At 39.6% G+C, this 22,165-nt stretch overlaps 1 protein-coding gene across 1 annotated transcript in view; it reads left to right on the plus strand.

Annotated features, from left to right (window-relative positions):
* Med12l (mediator complex subunit 12L) overlaps positions 1 to 22,165 on the plus strand; it is a 301,905-nt gene that overhangs the window by 277,135 nt on the left and 2,605 nt on the right. Inside the window, exons 39-43 of the mRNA XM_055596727.1 lie at positions 5,561 to 5,650; positions 7,144 to 7,373; positions 8,964 to 9,120; positions 12,470 to 12,565; positions 21,903 to 21,984. Coding sequence (XP_055452702.1) covers positions 5,561 to 5,650; positions 7,144 to 7,373; positions 8,964 to 9,120; positions 12,470 to 12,565; positions 21,903 to 21,984 — 655 coding nt within the window. The remainder of the gene's footprint in view (positions 1 to 5,560; positions 5,651 to 7,143; positions 7,374 to 8,963; positions 9,121 to 12,469; positions 12,566 to 21,902; positions 21,985 to 22,165) is intronic.

Consider the following 22,165-nt stretch of genomic DNA (forward strand, 5'->3'; position numbering starts at 1 on the left):
TTTCCAGATTCTTAACAAAATACATTGTCTCTGTTTTCTTCCCAGGATGGAGAATATATTTTGTTGTTGTTTTGGTTTGTTTTCTGAGCATGGTTCTTGAGAATACATGTTATAAGACTTCTTCTCTTTTGCTTTGCCTGGGCTAGCCAAGAATGTATACTCTGCATAAAATTACTATTAGGTTTCTCTATCAGGGAGCCAGTCTACATTATGAATCCATGAAACATTAGAATAGAAGCAACTGATGTGAGTGTAAGTCAACTTATTTTATGGCATTTAGATGGGTTATATTTTATATTTGTGCAATACCTTTTTTTGCATATTCCAAATTTGCATATATATGGGTTATTACATGCTTGATGCCTAAGAAGTTTCTCTAACAGTTGTTTTGGAAGCACTTCTGAACTCTTAATTTTTCTTGAGGTTTTATGTTGTGAAGAAGCAAGCATGTAAGGATTTTATTCTTTGAAAGCTTGAATTAAACATTATTATCATCAGGTTGATAATTTTGTACAAAAGGAAACAATTTGTGTGAATTATTTGCCAACAGTTCAATTCAATTTTGGGGGAAAGGTATTAGAACATACTAAATATTTTAATTAAAGTCAAAAGAAGGTTTTTTTGTTGTTTTTTTTATAGTCATCCAAAAAATAGAAATTCATATATTTTCTCTCCCTTTAACCTTTTTTTAAAAAAGGTGAGGGAGGGTGGGATCAGGAGGGGAGGAGGGAGGGGCTTATGGGGGGGATACAAAATGAATAAAGTGTAATTAATAAAAGTTAAATAAAAAATTAAAAAAATGTTCTTCCATTTTAGGAATTTAATAACTATAATTAAATAGTAAATGTCCATCATGTCTAGGCATGTTAATAGGATATGTTGTAGACAAGGTGAATATTTGTGGTTTGTTCGTGTTAGAATGAATCTGGCTGGTATCAACTGATCTTAATCAAGTTATAGCATAAGTGAAGGCTTCTAAAAACAGTACATGCATGTAACTTTTCACTAGGACCTCATTGTGTTCCTCTGTGTCTGTTTCCTATGTCTGCAGACGAGTCACCAAAACTTCCTATGGCACCTATGGCACACATACATGGGTCTCAAACTGAATCAGATTTTTTTTAACCTCAGATACTTCTTTCCAATTTAAAAATAAAGCAGTAATAGACAGAGCGATTCCTATAAAGGCTGTAAAGACAGTTCTGAGCAATACAGCTTCCTTAGGATTTTCTAGGAAGTGAAATGTAATAAAACATGATGGACTTAGGTTTTCTTTCTGGAAAGAAGGCTAAGGAAAAGTGCATACAGAGAGATAATGTAAAGTAATTTCCCGGAGGAAACAATGAGGAGATAGACTTGTAAGACTAGCAGAATGCTACATTTCACTATGTATCATTGGCTCAGCACACAAAAAGTTGGTGTCTGGGCAAGTGGAATACAAGCAATACCACAGATGCCTTCTATTCCTCACTGTGATGCTGCTTCTGGCTAGACACAGGCATCCCATCAAACACCAGCTCCCTTTTCCATGCTTATATTGCCACTTGTTTCTCATAAACAAAATAATCAATGAAGGCGAAATAACTCGTCAGGCACAGAGACAAAAATGAAGGCATTTGATCGCTTCTAATCTACATTTTGTGTTAACTATTACATTGAATAAGAGAGGTTTGTTTTATTTTTAGATTTAGTTTGTGTGTACATGTGTTTTGCCTGCATTTATGCATATATACCCCATGTGTGCTTGGTGCCTGCAGACATGAGAAGAGACCATCAGATCCCCTTGAACTGGACTTATGGATAGTTGTGAGCCACCGTGAGGGTGCTGGGAACCAAGCATAGGTTCTCAGAAAGAGCAACAAGTGACTCTAACTGATAAGCTGCATCTCTAGCCCAAGATAAGAGGTTTGTTTGGTTTTTTTTTTTTTTAACAAAAACAAAAACAACAGATAGTACTGAAAACTATGAGGCAATTAGAAAGGATTTGGTAAATCAGTTTGTGGTAAGATGCAAACCCCATCGTAAGTCTGGATTTCTAAACCTTCTTTCCCTCAGCAGGCATTACTGACCTCTCAGTATATGCCAGGCACAGTGCTGGGAACTGGTTAAAAATTTTATGAAGCTTACAGTATTTCCTGGAAACAAAACTTAATCACAGTGGCCGTAGACGAAGGTTTTTGTTATCTGACAAAACTGGAATCACCTGGGAGATGGGCCCCTAGGCATACGTGTGGGAAATTGCCTTGATTATGCTGAGGTGGGAAGACAAATTGTAGGAGTGGGTGGGGCCGTTCCCTGGGCTGAGTCCCTGAAGCACGAGGTTCTGGTCTCCGTAATGTGGAGAAGGTATGCCTGCATTCATCACTCTTTCGCTCTAAATGGATATAATATGACCGGCTGTTTCAAGAACCATGAGTTCCCTGCCATAGTGGACTTTGATCTGGAACTCTGAATCAGAAATAAATCCTGTCTCCTTTAAGTTGATTTTATCAGTATATTTTTTTTTTATCGTGATAGTTCCAGAAACAGTGGAAGAAACTAAGACATGAGATGTCCTATTTTGTTGGGCATGTTCTCACTTTGTCCCTGTGGTCCTAGCCTCTGTGGTGTAGGTCATACATAGTCTAGGCTTAGTCCAGGTAAAACACATTACTATCTTTTACTAAGTCCCCGGCTTTAACTTCTACTCACTTTGTGGTAATAATTGTAAAATAATTATTTTAATAATTGTAAAATGTTTCAGATTAAAAACATTCCATTGTTTTTTTTTTGTGTGTGTGTGGGGGGGGTTGTTTGTTTGTTTGTTTTTACAAATTGAATATAATATGTTTTTGGCATTATTCTTGAAAAAATTAAAAGGAAGGAAGGAAAACAATCTGTTTTAGTGTAGTAGGGGAGTGATTAAGGTATTTCCCTTTGAGGATGATTTATAGGATGCCAGAGCTATTCAGAATCAACTAAGGGACTACTGACTACCTTCTGACATTGTTTTCTCAGGGAGACCTCTGCTGTTCTTTGATATGGGGAGACAGGACATCATGTATTCATGCACAAATAGCTCATTTTTAGATATAAATGATTGGAATGAATTTCAGAGTGTCAAACAGGATTTTAGTTTTTCCCCATGCTTTTTAATGATTTTTTAAAAACTTCTGTGTCATTAATGTTTTGATTATATGTGTCTGTGTGAAGGTGTCAGATCCCCTGTAACTGGAGTTATAGACAGTTTTGAGTAGCCGTGTGGGTGCTGGGAATTTAACTGGTTCATCTGGAAGTGCTTTCAATCACGAAGCCATCTTTCCAGCCCTCCTCATGCATCTTAGAAAGCTTGCAATACCATTATCTGAGTAACCTTTTATGACTCTTTTATGTAGAAAGTAATTTATAGTTTATGTTTCTTAAATTTTCATAACTTCTCCAATTTGCCAGCAAGCATGTCAACCAATGACTAAGATAAACATTATTAGTACTATAATTTTTAGTAACATCCCATGAGTCATAGTGTATCCCATAATGATTTTAGTAATCAGAGCAGGAGTGAAGCATTAGATTTGTCTTGTGTGGGTTGATGTAGCTGTGCATACATCCTATTTCCTCTGACTTGAAATACTTGGGTATGGTCTACTGGAATCCCTAAGATTCTAACTTAAGTGTAGTAGAGTGTTCTTTTAGTCTGTAAACATAATAATATATGTGTTTATCCTACGCAAAAGCCCAGCACTATTTCAGAGACCTTATATAGTACTGTCAAGAATTATAGATTGAAGGGATCATATTTAAAGATCTGTAGCTGCTATCATAGTTCCTTGCCATAAACTATTAAGGACTAAGAACTGTTTGGATACTTGGAGAAGATAAGTTAGGCTCCAAAGTAGGACTGGATGACTGCTCTTAGTTCCAGTCATATGGTGACAGAGTTGTACGTATGAGATTAATGAAAACTTCTTCTTGGGACCTTACTCTAAAAGGCATCCTGTTGATGCTGCCACGTGTAGATACTCTTAGAATCTTGTGTTTCACCATGTCTGGATAAAATTTAAGTCAGAAGTGAACCCATGTGATATTGTGATATTTTCTCTCTTTCCCACCCTCTCTCTCTTTCTGTGTGTGTATCGTTTCTTTTATTTAAATAGATTTTTTTTTTCCTACGGTATATTCTGATAAAGCTTCCTCCTCTTCTACTCCTCCCAGTTCCTCCTCACCTCCTTTCCTATCTGGATTCAACTCCATTCTGTCTCTCTTTGGAAAATAAACAGGTATCTAAGGTATAATAATAAAATAAGTTATAACAATCTAAAACAAAAGCAAACAAATTAGAATAGGACAAAATAAACAGAAGAGAGCAAAAGAAACAGATATAGTCACAGACGCTTACTCCTTTGCACACTCAGGAATACCATGTAAGTGTAAAACCAAAACCATTATATACACTTAAATGACCTGTAGGGTACAAATAAATAAATAAGAGTTTATAGAGGCCTGACACTACATACTAAGACAAGGAACCTCCAGAGATGCCATTGAGTTCATATTCTATTTACTGATTTTCATGGGGGAGATCAGAAGACCTATCTATCTGATATAAATACATTTGGTTTCAGTAGCTCATTAACAACTACAAAGAGAATTTTCCTTCAGATTTGTTATGTGGCTACTTTAAGTGACTATAGTCCTTAGAATAAGCACCCATAACTATTTAAGTACTTTCACCCATGGCATCATAACAATAGGGATGCTCTGACTTTGGAGTCAGATCCCTGGAGTTTAGGTCATGGCTTTATAGCAGCCCAGGCCTGACATATGTTGCAATCTTAATATGGTTGGTATTGGCATTCTCCTACCTAAACTAAGTATTTATCCCTTTTCTTTTTTAGCATTATATTTACTTTTACCAAAGCTCACTAAAATGGTTTCATGCAACTATAATTTAGCACTTTTTAATTGTGAGACAGCAGTAAAATAATTACACAGTAAAGTTATTTTATCCTGATAATTAAGTCTTGGGAAAATCCAGGAAGGGTGATAAACTAGGCTTTTTTTTTTTCTATGATTATCAACTCGGGCTTCCATAAAATGACCTCATAATAACTTTATACTCATATATAGCTGTCTGTATGTTTAGATTTTCCAAAACCCTACTTTATTTAGGGTTCTTAAGTACTTCTACCTCCCCTCAAAGCCACTGACCAGCAGTAGGGGAGAAAGAGGTTATTAGGAAAAAGGATTGTGGACCTAGTTTCTTGGTGCGAGTCTACTCTTCGTCATATGGATGGCAACAGTCCAGTCAAATAGCCAGCAAGGTGAATCAGCAGCATCAGTACGATTCAGCAGAAACATCAGACTCCAACAAATCAGAACAAGTCAGCGAAAATTGCAAGATTCAGGCGGAATGTAACGAGAAATTCTCTGGAGCGTTCTCTTTGCAAAGTGCAGTGTTGAAAAATGACCAGCAAGCTGCCCAAAACCATTCTCTCCCCATCTGTGGGCTTCTCTTTATCCCCTCTCAGAGTCCACACAAGTACTTTGAGTTACAGAGTTTGTCTTGATTTTTGTTTTCCAGGGCCAGCCAGGGGACCAAGCTGCTCTCTTTACTGCACAGGCACGGCCTTCTCCTCAGCTCCCGCAGTATCCAGGGCTGCAACAAGCACAGGTACTTAGATGAAGCAAAGGCACTCCTCCATGTTTAATGATATTGATTTGGATTAGTAGATCAATAAAACTGGTTACCAACTAAATCTAGAATCTAGTTACTTCTACTTTATGATTTCAGAAAAGTAATTTTTCATTAGGTCTGAGGATTGATCAGGCAGATCTCAGATTAGAAATGTAAATAAGTTCAGAGTTCTTTTTTTTGATGCTGATACATATTGAAGCACTTGATCTATGGTGGTAGATACACTACCACATACCTGTAATGTGTACTGAAGAGGCAGAGGCAGGGGGATTGAAGCCAGCAGAGGTTATGTAGTTGAGCCATTATCTCAAAATTAATTAATTGATCAAATGTTTAATCATCTCAGAGTCATTTATGGTATAACGCTTAATGGTATAATTTGTTATAGGAATTTTCATATTCAAAGATAACATCCATGAGCAATCATGGCAGAAGAACAAGATAAAGGGCCTTCAAATCAGGTCATAAGACAGGTGCTGTTGACTCAGTAGCTATATGACATGCGTGTGACTCTGAGATCTAACTCCCTTTTCTGTAAGATCAAGAAGAAAGATGCAGGATTCCAGGTGATCTATGGAATAACATACCGTCACTTATACAGTATATGCACAACAAGTGGTGCATTTACCTTTAAAAATGTAGACTTTGTCTCCCAATGCCCATCTCTCTAGTAGTTATGTTATCTTTGCATCTTTACACCCTTTCTCCTTTTCTCCTATATGAAGAGGTCTGTTATTTTGACAAGATTTATACTGGGGCCGGCAGTTCATTCCATGCATACGCCTGCAAGGAGAACCCTGTTTGTCTCACAATGGTCTTGAGTCTGGGTTCCTGTAGGCTGCAGCTGCATGTTTATTATGTATTACTCCTGTCTTCAGAGTCAGACTTCTTCGATATATGGTGGTTAGAGGATGCGGAGGACAGACAACATTCTGTTCAGTGAATTGTATCTTGTGATCCAGAAAGCTCCATGTTTGTCTTTTACATAAGGTATTAAGGTTTAGAGAAGTGAGTACCTGTATTTATGGCAAAGCATATTCTGTTGCTTGAATGCTCACGGGACATGGCACCTTGTTTGGCCAACTTTGTCTCCAAAGTTGATACCGATATTGTTTGGGTTTTGTGGAATGTCTCTGCTGTCTGTGCACTGAAATTGTGGGATGCTTTGCTGGTTGTTTCTATATAGAAAAATGCCCTTCCTGGCCCCCCAAATAAGCGGCTCAACCTAAAAGCCAAAAGAGTATTTACTTGTTTTGATCTAGAGATTTCTGCAGAATCATCATCCAACCAGTCTATCCTGTAAGTCTCTTGCCTGAGAGTAGAGCCATTCTCATGTTTTGAGTCATCCCAGCCTTTGAGAACAATGAATGTCAGGTTGGACATCGGGCTTGCCTTCGCCTCGTATTTTTTCAGCAATGGGAATATGGCTAATTGAAGCACTGACGTTTTCCCTTTGTGCCTTCCTGCAGACCGTGCCCCAGGGCTACACAATGTATGGAACTCAGATGCCTTTGCAGCAGGCAGCTCAGCAACAGCCTGGAGGTGTGGTCCTTTCCCCCAGCTACAACTCCAGGGCCTACCCAGCTGCACATTCCAGCCCGGCACTGATGGAAAGACTCCGACAGATTCAGCAGCAGCCAAGTGGCTACGTGCAGCAGCAGGCCTCACCCTACCTGCAGCCCGTAGCCGGCTCTCAGAGGTGATACCTGTTGAAGTAATTGCAGTAGTAAACCCTCTCGGCCTTGGGTTTGTCATGCTTCTTCCAGGCATTTGATACTGTTTTTGAGCTCCCATATTTGCGTCCTGACATCTCATGTCTATCAACATGCAGTAGAAGCTCCAAATTCTTTCATTCAACAACACTATAGTTTTGACTCAACTTCTTCCATTGTGTGCTCTGTAAGATTTTCAGATGACACCAGTGTTTTTGCTCTAGAGTTCTTTTTGCTCTCCTTTTTTTTTTCCAAAAGATTTTTTTTTTTTTTTTAATTAAAAGTGTCCGAGAAAACTATTGATTATCGTTGGCAGAGCCTGACTAGAACTTGCTGATCGGAGCCACACTGCGCATGTTGTGGTGCAGTGCTGATTGTAGACGGTGCCTGACAAAGTTTTGTTACAACTTAGTTTCTACTTTTTCCACCTCAGAGATGACTCATGACCAACTCCCTTGGTTCTTGTTTTAATCACATTCCTTCTACGTAGGGTGTCTGTACTGCTCATTGTCATGGCTGCTATCCACACATGGCTAAATTTAAATTAATTAAAATTGTCAACATTTATAGGGACACATTAGTCACATTTCAAGTGCTCATTAGCCAGCTGTGGCCACTATGGCTAGATTTGAGGTTCACGGTCTATGCGGTGAATGGAGACCTGGTGTCTATGGAGCCCCATGTTCAACTAGATGCTCTTCTCTCTCTTGAGATTCTGTTGCTTTGACCAAGGAGCCCTGCACTTTTCTTTAGTTCCTAAGACCTGATAATAGTGATTGTGTGACTAGTCCTAGAGGCCAAAGGCCATTTCATTGATGGCACAGATAAAAATATCATTATTGCTTATCATATTATCCAATCCCACTGGATAATATAGTCCAGAAGAATTAGGTTTGTAAAGTTGTATAGTGGATAGCAACATAGCTCCTAAGTGTTACCATCAACGACTAGCTACATGTCTGCTCAAGATCATGACTCCCTGAAAATTAGGAAGGTGGATGGTAGCACTTTGTGGGAAATAAGTTAATCTGTAATACATGCATTACATTTGCCATTTTTTATAATAAGTAGTAGCATAGCAAAGGTCAATAACTTGAGCTTCAGTGCTCAAAAACTTTGGGTTCAAATCCCACCTGTGTCATTTGTTTTCTGAATGACCTAAGTTACTTTTCTATCACCATTCCTCCATTTTTGTAGTTAGATAATAAAACCGCCGACCTCACAGGGATATGTGAGAAGTAATGAAATATTATTGTTCAGCCCTTCCACTTGTGGCCTGCCCCAAAGTAAATACTTATTTTCACTTACTGCTAACAACTATTTAATTTTTTGAAAAGTAATTTCTATTTGATTGCTACTTGGCTCAAAGTAGTATGCTTACCTTCTTTATTATTTTTTTTTCTTCAATGCGGTCACATCTGTTATCTGATCCTCTGGCCTTTTCCCATTTTAATTGTACACATGATTATTGAACACGAATTGTTTCTTGGTGGATGTATGTAAAATGCTGGAGGCGCTGATTGACACTTCAATGGTACGCCTGGTTCCTGAACACAAGTTGCATTATTCTTTGCCAGACTGAACCACCAGGCTCTACAGCAGAGCCCTCTGGTGGGCGGGGGAATTGACGCTGTGCTGACTCCCGCACATCCCACCCTCCCCTCGGTGCCCCTGCCTCAGGACCCAATGAGGCCCAGACAGCCGCAAGTTCGACAGCAGCAGAGACTCCTCCAGGTATGGGGCAGGCAATGCCATCCCTTCCGGTAGTGCAGACATAGCTGTATCATAATGAAATACACTTTACACTGAAGGGTTAACTGCCAAGGAGCCCTGTGTATTTGACACGAGCACTTTAGCCTAGAACACTGTGGCTCCATCTAGATAAAGTTTTCCTTTTGCTGTACCTGCCAGGTCACGGACTGGAGACTCCATTTTGTAGAACCATATCTGTTTCTCGAAGCTGCAGGGGACACGCAGATGCCTTATTTAAGTGAGCCCCAGCTTACCTAGTCGCTAATTGACTAAGAGCGTACAATTTGAATGTAAAACTTTATATCCAGGAGGAAGAAGTAGACAGGAACTAACAGCTTCCAGCCGTCTCATTGGTACCCATAACACTGTGTTTCTGTCACACCTGTTCTACTGAAACCCTGGGTTCGGAGAAGCAGAGGTTGTGTAATTTGGAGGGCTCTGTGTTGGAGTCCAGAAAGCTATCATTCGTTTATTTGGCATAAGTACTTGAGACTTCTAGGTAAACAGTTTCTCCCTTCAGCACGTTCGTGTTTCTGATTTCTTTGTTCCTCTATTGTTATGAACGGGGGATGTAACTCATCTGTGAAGGACCTACCTGGAATGCACAAGGCCTGGGTAAATCCCTGGCACTGGAATGAAGGAAGAAAGAAAGCAAGGCAGGCGGGCTGGCTATTGTGTTAAATCTGTACCATTTTTTTTTTTCATTATAAACAAGTAATGTTTTTGTGTTAGAGATTTCTTGGTAAGACTGTTAAGAGGACTGGAATTGCCAGTCCAAAATGAAGTGTAACTTTAATATATGTGCCTACATAGCGGTATGGGAAAATGTGGAATCTAGTGTGAGAGGGTGCATACAAGGAAAATCTATACTGTGTGAGGTAAATAGGCAAAAAAAAAAAAAAAAAAACAGTTACGGAAAGGGAACACAAAGCTTTTTGTACATTGTATGCAGAGAAGGAAAAGATAGTTCTCCTAAGGAGTTAAGTCATAACTATGTCCAAGTGATACTGAAGTCTGAATCTGGTATGACCTACACAATTGTAGTTGATAGTATCCAAGGTAACAAGGAGAAGTAAAGACAGGTCCTCTGTAGGACCGAATTTCAGTTTATAAGGTGGCCGTTACTACATCCTCATTTTGGGTAAAATATCTTTAAAGTTATGATACATGATTGATAATATATAAGAACTGATTTGGGTGAGTATAGCCTACCGATGTACAGCCCTATCCATTGTATAGGTGCTATTGCCAAGGTGGTTAAAAATAATCTACTCGGGAGTTTTGTCATCAATAAAAGATTATAGTACTTCTTTTTAACTGTGCAGCAAGGATTTAATAGGAAAACTCAAGCAAAACATGAGTTTGGTATTTCTAATATTCTTACTGACATAACTATTAAAACAGAGGATGCTGTGCTCTTAGGCCACCTTTCTACTACTTTGGGGGTTATTTTTCAGGACAGCTATTTAAATGTCTTTGTCTTAACATTTGTCACTTCTAAATTACTAAGGAACCTGCTGCGTTGCTTATTCACCACTTTCTGCCTTCCCGGGACATTTTCAAGGTTGCAAATAAATAATTTCCTCACTAAGTAACATGTACCTTTTCCCCTGTTAGTACATGCCCTGATAATATTTCTAAGCAATGTATTTTCTGGAAATAAGGAAGTGTGATTTGTTTCTGTGTCTGAATTACATTTATTCCTCTTTTCTATGATTGGCTGTTGACATAAAGGAAAAAAAAATCTGCAATTGAGAAGTTGAGTTCATCTTTCTTAAAAGATTTTGCAGAGAACTGAGTGAATGGTGGCTTTGTATTGCAATGCCTCAAGTTTAATCAACATTGTTTATGTTGAGACTCATCCTGTCTGCACCTCTGCTAGGATTCCAAACCTACAAGTATTGCAGATCTGGCAGAAGCCATGTATTGTTCTCACTCTAAAAAGGTCAAGTGATTCGTGGAAATAGTATGTAGACAAAGTTGGGGGAACACATATGATGAAAATCTAGCCAGTGTATCAGAATGAAATATTTGGATGAAGTTATTAAAAGCCACTTGAGAGAAACTTTATTATTATTATTATTTTTTGCCTTCCTACTCGGTATACACATTTTGTTTCTTCTGTGACTTAGATGCAAGAGCCATGGATTTGAGCCAACTTAGTGCAGACATGCTTTCTTGTTTCATGCTTGTAATTTATTTCGGAATTTCTACGGGCTAGTTTTGTATCCTAGAAAATGTAAAAATGGAGTCCTCGGGGGTTCCAAATATCCTAGAGAAGACAGTTACACACTGGTACCTGTGTAAGAGGTAGGTAGCCTTTCAGTGGGTAGCAGAGGACGTAAAAGAAGCTTAAGCAATAAGTGCACAAGATGTCTCTGGACAGCAAGTACCGGCTGCTGAAGGAAGAGAACTTGAGGATGGGAATTTGAGGTTGGGGTGGTCTGAGAAGTCTTCCTGGAGGAACAGGTCTGGGTCTTACTCTTGAAAAACGTTTGGCAAGGTAAAGATGGAAGCAAGTTTACAATTGTAACCGTGCTTCATACAGTGATCTTTCTATTAGTGACAGACTGATGTGACAGTGATCCCATCAGATTTTAATGCAGGTTAAAAACTCCTTTACCTGGTGACATCATAGCTTCCGTTATCATCCTATCATCATCAAAGCACAATGCAAGTGTGTTTGGATATTGCTGGTGTAAAAAAAAAAAAATCACTCTGCCAGTTATATAACAGCATCAAAATAGTTAGCGTGAAGCACTTAATACTAAAAAAGAGTCCTCTCCCCCTGTGTCTGCTTATTCCCTGTGCTCTGTATTGTTATCTTAGAGTATACTCCTATGTATTAAAATACCTTTCATCGTTGCTCTTTCATTGTTGACACCTCAGCAGTAGAACGCTTGCCTAGGATGCATGAGGTCCTGGGTTGCATTATCAGCACCAGAGGGAAACAGTTTAAGGAGAAACAGTACGCTGTGTTTTATCAGCAGCAGCCTTATGCATCCTGTGTTTTTTCTGTCTCTAGATTGCATTATTTTTCTTGCGCTTAATTCAGTCTTATCTTATTTTGTTCACTATGTCCCTAGAAGTAATAAGCTATCCAGTATATATCATACAGCCTAGGTGTGTGGTTGGTTACACCGCCTGTGTTTTTCTAAGTACACTATACAATGTTCAGACAATGCAAGAACCAGTTTAATGACGTTTGTTGAAAATATATGGCCATCATTTTGCTTCAGTGGGATAGATAAATGTATATTAGTAAATGCTGTTCAGAAATGCCTTAACCTCACAATTTTCAGGCTACCATAATCTTTTCCTTTCTTCCTAGATGCAGCAGCCCCAGCAGGCCCCCCAGCCCCAGCAGCCCTCACAGCCCCAGAGTCAGGCCCTTGGTCTCCAAGCAATGCAGCCCCAGCAGCCGTTGGTAAGGACCCATGTTTTGGAATCAGGATGTGGGTTTCTCCTTTAAGGCAGGTGCATTCTCCATAGCCATAGAACTTTTAAGAGTAAAACAGTCTGAATATATTTGACCTCTTTCTCCAAAACTCTATCAGGGCTTTGCTTTTAATAAATTACACCATTTTTTCTTTTTGAAAAAAAAAATGTAGAGCACTCAGCGGATAAAAACCTTATCAGAGATATTAAGACATTTGCTGTGAACAGTAAAGAATGATTTCACATATATGTTAACACTGTCTTGCTTAGATTTATAATAACATTCTCAGAAAGCATGATAGTACTTTGTAAAACATGATCTTAATTAATTAAACAAAATCTCTTTTCATCTGGTTAGCATTTTCTGCAAGAATTTCCGTGGTGTTCATCATCTACAGTCTACTTCTTTAACTTCTCAAATTGAATTTGGGAACATGTGCATAGTGTGGAGGTTTTTGAAACCCTTAGTGGTTTGCCCCGGCATGTTCTTTGTGACTAATACCCCAGGCTTGTAGGTTGCTGCACTCAGTGTCACTGGAAAGCACCAATGCTGGTGGTTGTCAGCACAGGATTGAAAAAACAGCTTCACAGTTCTGAGGTAAAGAAGAGGAGCATGGAGCCATGGCAGCACGTTAGAGAGGGTCAGTAGAGTTCCTGGGTTAAAGCCCGGACCCCAGCAAGACTCTACTCTGGTATCAACCTAGTAGAGAGTCCTTAGTAGGGAGTTCCCTAGTGCATTTAACACATGCGGCTTTGGTCCGCTGAGTCCCCCTTTTTTAGTTACTTTATGCCTAGTGTCTAGCTTTTCCAGTTTTGATTCTTTTTGTTTTAAAAATATTTGTGACATTAAAATTTTTTTTTAAGTAGAGTCAGAATGAAACTTGCTTCTTCTTTGTCATCAGGAGCATAAAGTTGATTAGGATGACTTTTTAGAAATGCTGTCAAATGCTTTCAGATGGAATGCTGCTCATAGACCCAGTGTTCCACCTGGAAGTAAGTTGTGACTTGTTTCTGACATAATTTCAAGGCCATGGAGAAGTTGCACGAATTATACAGAGAATTTCTCAAATCCTTTACCTGTCTCTCACAAAGTACCATGTTGCCACATATGTTTTATGATTCACTTTTCTCCTTTGGTTGCAGCTTAAGTTCTTTGTTTTTTCTTTTTTTTTTTTTTTTTTTTTTTTTCTGATCTCCACATATCAATAAGCTTTAGCCATGTGCCTCTTTAATGTTAAATATTTCAATTTGGTTTTTTTTTTTCCAAGAGCAACATGGGTAATGATGTAACTCAGTTGGAAAAGTGCTTGTCTAGCAAAACAAACCCACAAACACAAATATCACTGGCTGTGAATGCTGAACTTTGGAATTGGTTAAACTTGCTTAAAGCCTGGACCCAAGCAGGACTCTGCTGTGGTATCAGTCCAGTAGAGGGTCCCCAGTAGGAAGTTCCTCTTTGTCTTAGTGTTGCTGGGGTACTTTTTTAAAATGTTACTCAGCCTGACTTACTCCTTAATTATGACACCAAGTACTTTTTGTTTTGAAGAGGTGCTGTACTTAACCTCAGTGCGCCACAGGATAGTCACAGCCCCTGTGGGAGTAGTGTCTGATAGTTTCCCATCATAAACTCACTAACTGCTCCTTCCTAAGTAATAATTGATGTATGGAAATAGCTTTATCTAATCTCTTCTATTGCTTATTAGATTCTCACCCACCAGTGTTATCATTAGCTAGCTGTTTTCTTTCTATTTCTATGGTATAAGGAGAAAAAATGCTTACTTTCAAGTGCTGCTGTTTTGTTTTTATTACCTGGTATTCTGTTCAAAGGAAGAATTTTCCCTTTGTTGTTTGTCCTTAAGTCAGATTTCAATACAAAGGAAGGTTCTTGTTTTTTTAAGATTTTATTTCAGTTTTAATTATCTGTATATCTGTGCATCTGAGTGTTGGTTTGTGCTTGTGAGTGTAGTGTCTCCAGAGATGAGAGGGGGCCCTGGGGGCTCTGGAAGTGGAGTTAAATGAGTTGTCAGCTACCTGCAGTCACTTGGGTGTTGAGAACTGAACTCCTGTCACGTGGAAGAGCAGTGTTTGCTCTTAACACTGAGCCACCTCTCCGACTCCAGAAAGCTCATCTTACATGAGAAACCTAGAATATGACCCTGTGATTTAAACATTTGCCACTACTGAGAACAGTTTACATTCTTCTCCCAACCTTACTGAGTATTTGTTATTCTACAGCAGTAGTTAGATGAAATTTGCTGATTTAAAAGTCAATCAAATCTTTCCTAAGGCTGAAGGTGTGTCTCAGTGGGAGGGGGCACTTGCCTAGCATATGCAAAACTCCAGGTTTGAGCCCCCAAAATATAAAACAATAAAAAGTTCTCTTTTCATTGAGCAGGTTATTAAGTCAGACAAACAAAACTCTAACAGTAGTCTCCGTGTCTTCTTTCTGTACCCAGCAAGGCATTCCGAAGGTGTTTTGACAGAAAACCAGAATTTCTGCAGATAGGTCATGTTGAGTGTTCGGAACATTTGAGGCTAGCTGGGAAAATCCCAACTCCTTCCTTCCTACGATAAAACCATGATCCTCATTTGTAAGGCTCTTATTGCTAGCAGCATGTGTGTGAAACTAATGGAAGTAACGGTGGCGTAATTATACCTTTCTAGGGATTTATGATTCACATGAGTCCTTTACTGTTAAATGTGAAAAAACAAATAATTTGAGAGTGGTGCCTTGTATGTAGTAATTGCTAATGAGGAAATGATTGTATAATGCTATTTGAGCAAAAACACAGATTTTAAATTTAGAACTACAATTATAATAGAATATATGATAATTAGAGCATATTTTAAACTTTTTAAATGTTTGATTCAGATATGTAATTAAGTGAAATATACATGCTATGTTCCTCACAAATAATAAAATTCCTTTATTTAAATTACCTATAGTTCTTCATATTTAATCTGTACTTTTTCTTACAAGGAAAGTTTAAACATCCAGTCACACAAATATGTAACTGCCTTTCTAAAACATGTCATTGCATTGTTACTTTAAAAAAAAGTGGCTTTAGGAGCTGATGCAATGCAATGGCTCATTTGGGGAAGTCCTTGGGATAAAAGCATGAGAACCTGAGATTCCCAGCAACGACATACAGAGAGCCGTGTGTGCTTATAGCTCCAGTGCTAGGCAGGTGTAGACAGCAGGAGGCTAGAGTTCACTGGCCCATCAGCCTAGCCAGGGGTGAGCACAAGGGCCACTGAGAGAGCAGCCATAAGAAAACTCAAGGTGGAAAATGATGGAGGATGACTGTCTTTTCCATCAGACTTATTTTCGGGGTTGGATGAGAGATTTTCTTCTGTTTGTTACTAAATCTTATTTCATTTCATGTAGAATAATGATATGATGTCTTGGTTCCTCTTCTTTTGCCATGAGGAGACACTATGACCTAGGCAAATTATAAAAGAAAGCACTGTATTAGGGGCTTGCCTACAGTTTCTGTGTGCAAGGGCAGTAGCTGAGAGCTCACATCTCATCTGCGCACAAGAAGCAGAGACTGGACCTGGCATGGGCCTTTGAAATGGCAAAGCCCAACCCTAGTGATACATCTCCTCCACCAAGGCCACACCTCCTAGTTCTTCATAAATAGTACATGACCTGGGAATCAAGCACTCAAGTATAGTAAGCCTATGGAGACCATTCTCATTCAAACCAGCATATTTGAGAAATATAAAGACTTGCTGAAGGTATAACATTCACTCTGTTCATGGCTCGTGCTGCATAATTCCTGATGGATGTCAGCACCAAATGTCTTCAAGGTAGTAGTCATTTTGTATAGGATGTGATAAACTGTGTTTATAGGTCCAGGGGTTGGATGGAGGTGAAAATTCCCTTAAACCTCCCAGCTACAGTTTAAAGCAAGGGCACAGGCAGACAGTCATTGATTTACTGGCCTTAAGGTGAATCTCATCTAAGGGAACGTGACATTTTCAGATCCTAGTTCTGTAAGGATTTAACTGAGTCATTGTGCATGAAGAACATGGAAATTTAATGCTGAAATTAAATTCTAAGGCAGAGCTGGTGTCTTTTAATGGTATATATTGTGCTTCTCCCACTTGTTTAACATACTACTATCCCAAGGAATGAGTGACTAATTCAGAGCATGGAAGATGATGTTTTATCTCATAAGTATGCTTATGAGAAAGTAATTTAAGAGGCATAAGCCTTTATTAATAGTAAATTTAATGAAAATCTGTATTGGGAGTTTTATTTTATTTTATTTTATTTTTCTATTTGGCAGAAAGCTTTAAATTCTCACTGAGAAACACAGTATTGGTTCAATCAAGAGCAGTCTGTCATAAATTATCCAAGCAGGACTTACAGCACAGGGACCAAATGGTATGTGTGTGTAAGTCTCAGGATTGGGTAGGAAACTTAAAATGTTCAGATCCAAGTGTTCAGTTTCAGAATGAGAGGTTATAGGAGTGGTCAGTACTGAGAGATGTTCACATCATCATCATTCTTTCTTAGGTATGCTTTAGTACATGTTATTTATTCATTTATTTATCTATCTGTCTGTCAACTTAGCCATCTCTTCACTTTCCTCTTTGAGACGGGGTCCTGCTTTGTTACTCTGGCTGTCCTAGAATTCAATATTTAGCACAGGCTGGCCTCTAACGAATAGAGATATGCTTGCCCCTACTTCCCCAGTACTGGGATGAAAGGTGTGTGCCTACACCTAGTTATACTCATACTTTTAAATTATTATTAGGATGTAGTCATGTCTTTCAGTTCCTGAATCATTCCTCCCACTGTTAAAATTTTGGACTGTTACTAATTTCAAAAAAGAATACTTTTAAAAGTATTTTCATATGTATTCTACACATCCTTTTGGTTGTCTCGTAATAGAAAATGTGAAAATATTTCTAATTGTGTATGTCAATACTAAAGACACAATACCTCAGCCATTTTTTTTAAGATTTATTTTATTTATTATTTATACAGCGTTCTGCCTGCATGTGTGCCTGTACGCCAGAAGAGAGCACTGGACCTCACTATAGATGGTTATGAGCCATCATGTGGTTACTGGGAATTGAGCTCAGGACCTTTGGAAGAATAGCCAGTGCTCTTAACCTCTGAGCCATCTCTCTAGCTCCTACCTCAGCCATTTTAAGGGGAAAAAAAATTACATTTCCTTTTTGATTGTTTTCACTTAGGGTCACTATTCTTTAGACACCCTGGCATCTGTTCATAATACACATCTCTAGCAGATCCAACTTTAGTTTCAGCCTGCTCTCCCACTCAGTTCCTGTCTTTGGAGAAGAGAGTAGTGAGGTGGCTGAGGAGAGGTGAGCTCGGTGGACTCCTCTGGGATTCTGCTCGATGCCCACATGAAGGGAGGAGTAAAGTAGCAGTCAGCAGCCTCCTGCTAAAGGTAAAGGTCAGCAGGTCAGCACCCTGTCAGGTGTTAGGGAGCATACAATGGAAGTCCCAAGTATATGCTCTTTGCCACCAGGCTACTGAGAGTTTAGGAAATGGCTCAACCGCGGAGTCGTACGCGGAAAGTAGCATATGGTGGCTGGATCATTTCAGCTGAAGAGTTTCAGAGGTTGTGTTGATTTGCGAGGACTGTCATACAAAGTACATGAACTTAGGTGGCTTAAAAGTTGGAATTTTTTTTTTTCTGTTCTGAAAACTGAAAGTGAAAGATCAGGAGTCAGCCTTGTTGATCCCTTCTGTTGTGGATGGGAGGGCCTGTGCCATACTTCCGCTCTAGTTTCACTCTGTGCACTGACCGTCATTGCTACCCAAGCTCTGCTTCACCTTCACAAGGCATTCTAATTGCACTATGCACCATTTTCCCCTTTTCATGAGAATACCATTCATGTTGTCTCAGATCCCATTATAATAAGCTCATTTTGGCTTGGCTACCTCTAGAAAAGCTCTGTCTCCAAGTGAGGTCCTATAGCTTTTCTACTTTTAATGATATGGTTGAAGCCCAAACAGAGAACAAAAGATAGAGAAATTTGTAGAGCCCATTTTGGAAAGCCTGAATGTAAGTGGCCCTGAAAGGAGGTATTTGATCAATTGCCTTTTGACTGTCACCTTGTCAGTCTCCTTTAGTTGATAGCATCAGTCGAGGCATGGTAGACAGTAACTATCAATACCTGTGACTAAATTAATCACTGTAATAAAGTGTTTTTAAGGTCAAGACTGCCTTAGGACAGTAATTGTCACCTCTTCAAGATGTCACAAGGAAACTTTTCTGTGAGATGAATGTTAAAGATTAAGAAAAGCCCACAACCATCAGTTAAGTGTGGTGACAACTTAGTGTCCAGGCTTGTGTCATTTGTCTTCTGTGAAGGAAAGACAGCTAATAATAGACCCTGCTTTTTCTGGGGAAATGTGTGTGTGTCTCATGCTTTGTCATAATTGTAGCTCTTGACTTACACTCTTTTTAAAGTTCATGTGTTATGATTAAATTACTGTTGACTACATTTGACAGATTAACTTGTCTTTTCTTTTTTTTAACTTTTATTAATTACACTTTATTAATTTTGTATCCCCACATAAGCCCCTCCCTCCTCCCCTCCCAGTCCCACCCTCCCCCCTCCTTTCTGCATGCATGCCCCTCCCCATGTCCACTGATTGGGGAGGTCCTCCTCTCCTTCTTTCTGATCTTAGTCTATCAGTTCTCATCAGAAGTGGCTGCATTGTCAGGGTTCTAGGTTATCTCCATGAATAGTCCTTGGTTGGAGTATGAGTCTCTGGGAAGTTCCCTGTGTTCAAATTTTCTTGTTCTGTTGTTCTCCTTGTGGAGTTCCTGTCCTCTCCAGCTCTTACTATTTCCCACTTCTTACATAAAATTCCATTCACTCTGCCCATCAGTTGGCCATCAGGCTCAGCATCTGCTTTCACAGTCTGCGTGGCAGAGGCTTTCAGAGGCCCTCTGTGGCAGGTTTCAAGGTTGTTTCCTGTTTTCTTTTTCTTCTGATGTCCATCCTCTTTGCCTTTCAGGATGGGGATTGAACATTTTAGTTAGGGTCCTCTCTTTTGCTTAGTATGTTTAGATGTACAGTTCTGTACAATTTGTCTTTTCTTTATAGCTGCTTCCAACATTTATTTTTAAAAAATAATATTCACACCATGCAGCTATGTCAGTTATTTTCATCTTATGCTATGCAATCTTAACTAGGTAACCTAAACTACACTGGTATTTAGGGTAGGGTCCTATTATATTGCATTTTGCCTTTCAAAAATATACATGACGGGAGCTTTATTTAATTACTATAACTTTGGACCAGCAGTCACAGACAAAAAGGTTGTATTGGTCTTCCTCAAGGAATCCATATGATCTGTTAAGAGAAATTGAGATAGTTTTAAGAAAACTCTTAGGATTCAGAAGCCAAATGGCACAACTCTCATCTGAATCATGAAAATAGTAGTAGTAAAAGTGCATATTTTTTTTTATTTGTTGCTCAAATTTAAATACCTCTGAAAATGTAAGAGTAAAAACAGCAAAAGCTAACCAGAGCAGACATTCTGCCCTTCCCATGTGTGCTATCTAAGTGGATGCTAGACTGCAGAAATGCAGTTTATGCAGGAAGAATACAGCCCTACGTGAAATGATGAGAGTTAACTTTTCACACACAATGAACTCCAGAACATCTGCCTCAAACATTCTGGACAGACTTAGAATAGTTGCCCCCACATCAGGAATAAGTGTGGCTGTAAGTACTTACAATGCCCACCACAGTGCATGGTGCAGAGAACTGATAAATAGGATTCTGGATAAGCATAGAAACAGTTAAATTAAAAAAAACAAAGCACTTGCCTTACTGAATTCTCTATATAAAGGAATGATTTCTATTCCGCTTTCTCAGAACTGTATGTGGAGAGGGTTGCTGTTGGAACTGGCTTATCAGCGTTGTGTGTCATTTGCATGTAAGAGTCACCTTGGCAGTGTCATCTCAATTAGACTTTCCAGTTAAATTTGAATTTCAGGCAGGCAGTTCGCAGTTAGTGTGGTCCTAAATCTTCTGTTTGACTGTTTACACAAAGTGCAGTATTTGTGACGCGAAATATTAAGTAATCAGTGAAGTAAAAATGACTCATTGCCTATCTGAAATTCACATTTAGCTATGCATTCTGTATTTTTTATTTCCTACACTACTTATAGTCGTGGGCTACTTTCAGTCATACCGAGGATCTCCAGAGAAGACGGAATCATGTTTCATTTACGTTGAGAGTGGTCTTTTTAAAAACTCATCAACAGATGGGAGGCCAATGAAGGAAAAGCAACTCAGAGAGGCACAGACCTCTCAGCCTAGTGGAGAGAGAAGAGGGGAGGTGGAGAGAGCCAGGAACCCCTGTGGAAGAGCCTGGGCCTTCCTGCCTTAGATATGGTTAGCCAGCCGAGAGCCACTGGGGAAGAAGCTGACAAAAATAAAGCAAAGTTTTTACTGTTCTCCTTCCTAGCCTGGTTCTGCTCCTACCCTTCCGTCTCTTGGGGTTCTCTCTAGGGTGCTGTGGCAGCCTGCTCATTGCCTTCCATGCAGGTAGACGGACAAACGCAGCACAGACTGAGGTAAATGGAAAACAGCCAGTTCTTTGTGTATGATTAAGGGAGGCTTGTATCAGAGCATCCCAGTTGTTTCTGGGCAGCATTCTGACACCCACAGTTAAGGAGGGACACGGTATGACTGGTGACTCTAATAAAAAAGAACTTTTCTACTACCAGACACTGACCAGTCCCCTCAACCCTAGAGCAGCAGCCAGGGTTTCTTGCGTGAGCTTGATGGAAAGAACTGGGGCATGAGTTACTCGTTTTGTACTTCCAGTGCTGGGAGAAAACCCCGTACATACATTCTGAGAGCTCTTGGTGTCCAGCTCAGCTCATGCTGCCATGGCTGTCAGGTGGAGGTCGTGACCCAGCTGAGGTCACACTAGCACATGTTTCACCTCACAGACTCTGTTCTGCCCGTGGGCTCTGTTGGCATGGGTGGATCTCCACACCGGAGAGCTTTCATCTTGCCAATAAGAGGGACTCAGGCTGTTAGAGCCCGCCTCCCGCTGGTGAAAAGTAAGGTGACAGTGTAATGTGGACCTCTTCATGAAGACTCTAAAAATAAATGCCAAACAAGTGCCTACCTGGACAGCACTACTTACCAGCTGTAAAATGAGGTGTGCCATAGACAAAAACAAGTTTATTCACACTGAGCATGACCCTTTTCTCTTAAAGCATGTGAAAGTGCATTAGACGGCCCACAGTGCAGCCTGTGCCTTGTGTAGCATGGTGGCTGATTCATCCTTCCCCTTGTTGCAATTGCAGTTCCCCAGGCAAGGCTTGCAGCAGACCCAGCAACAGCAACAGACAGCCGCCCTGGTGCGACAGCTCCAGAAGCAGCTTTCTAGTAAGTACCTGTCTCACATGGGGCCAGGGGAGCCCTGGAAGTCAGCAGCCCCAAGCCCAGGACAGCGGTGACCCTTCAAAAATCAGTTTCCTCGGAGCCATTTAAAAATGTTTTTGAAATAGAATTACATCACTTTCCTTCCTTCCTTCCTTCCTTCCTTCCTTCCTTCCTTCCTTCCTTC

This window comes from Psammomys obesus, unplaced genomic scaffold, assembly GCF_907164565.1.
Source record: "Psammomys obesus unplaced genomic scaffold, mPsaObe1.curated_primary_1811, whole genome shotgun sequence".
In the NCBI taxonomy this organism is placed as follows: Eukaryota; Metazoa; Chordata; class Mammalia; order Rodentia; family Muridae; genus Psammomys; species Psammomys obesus.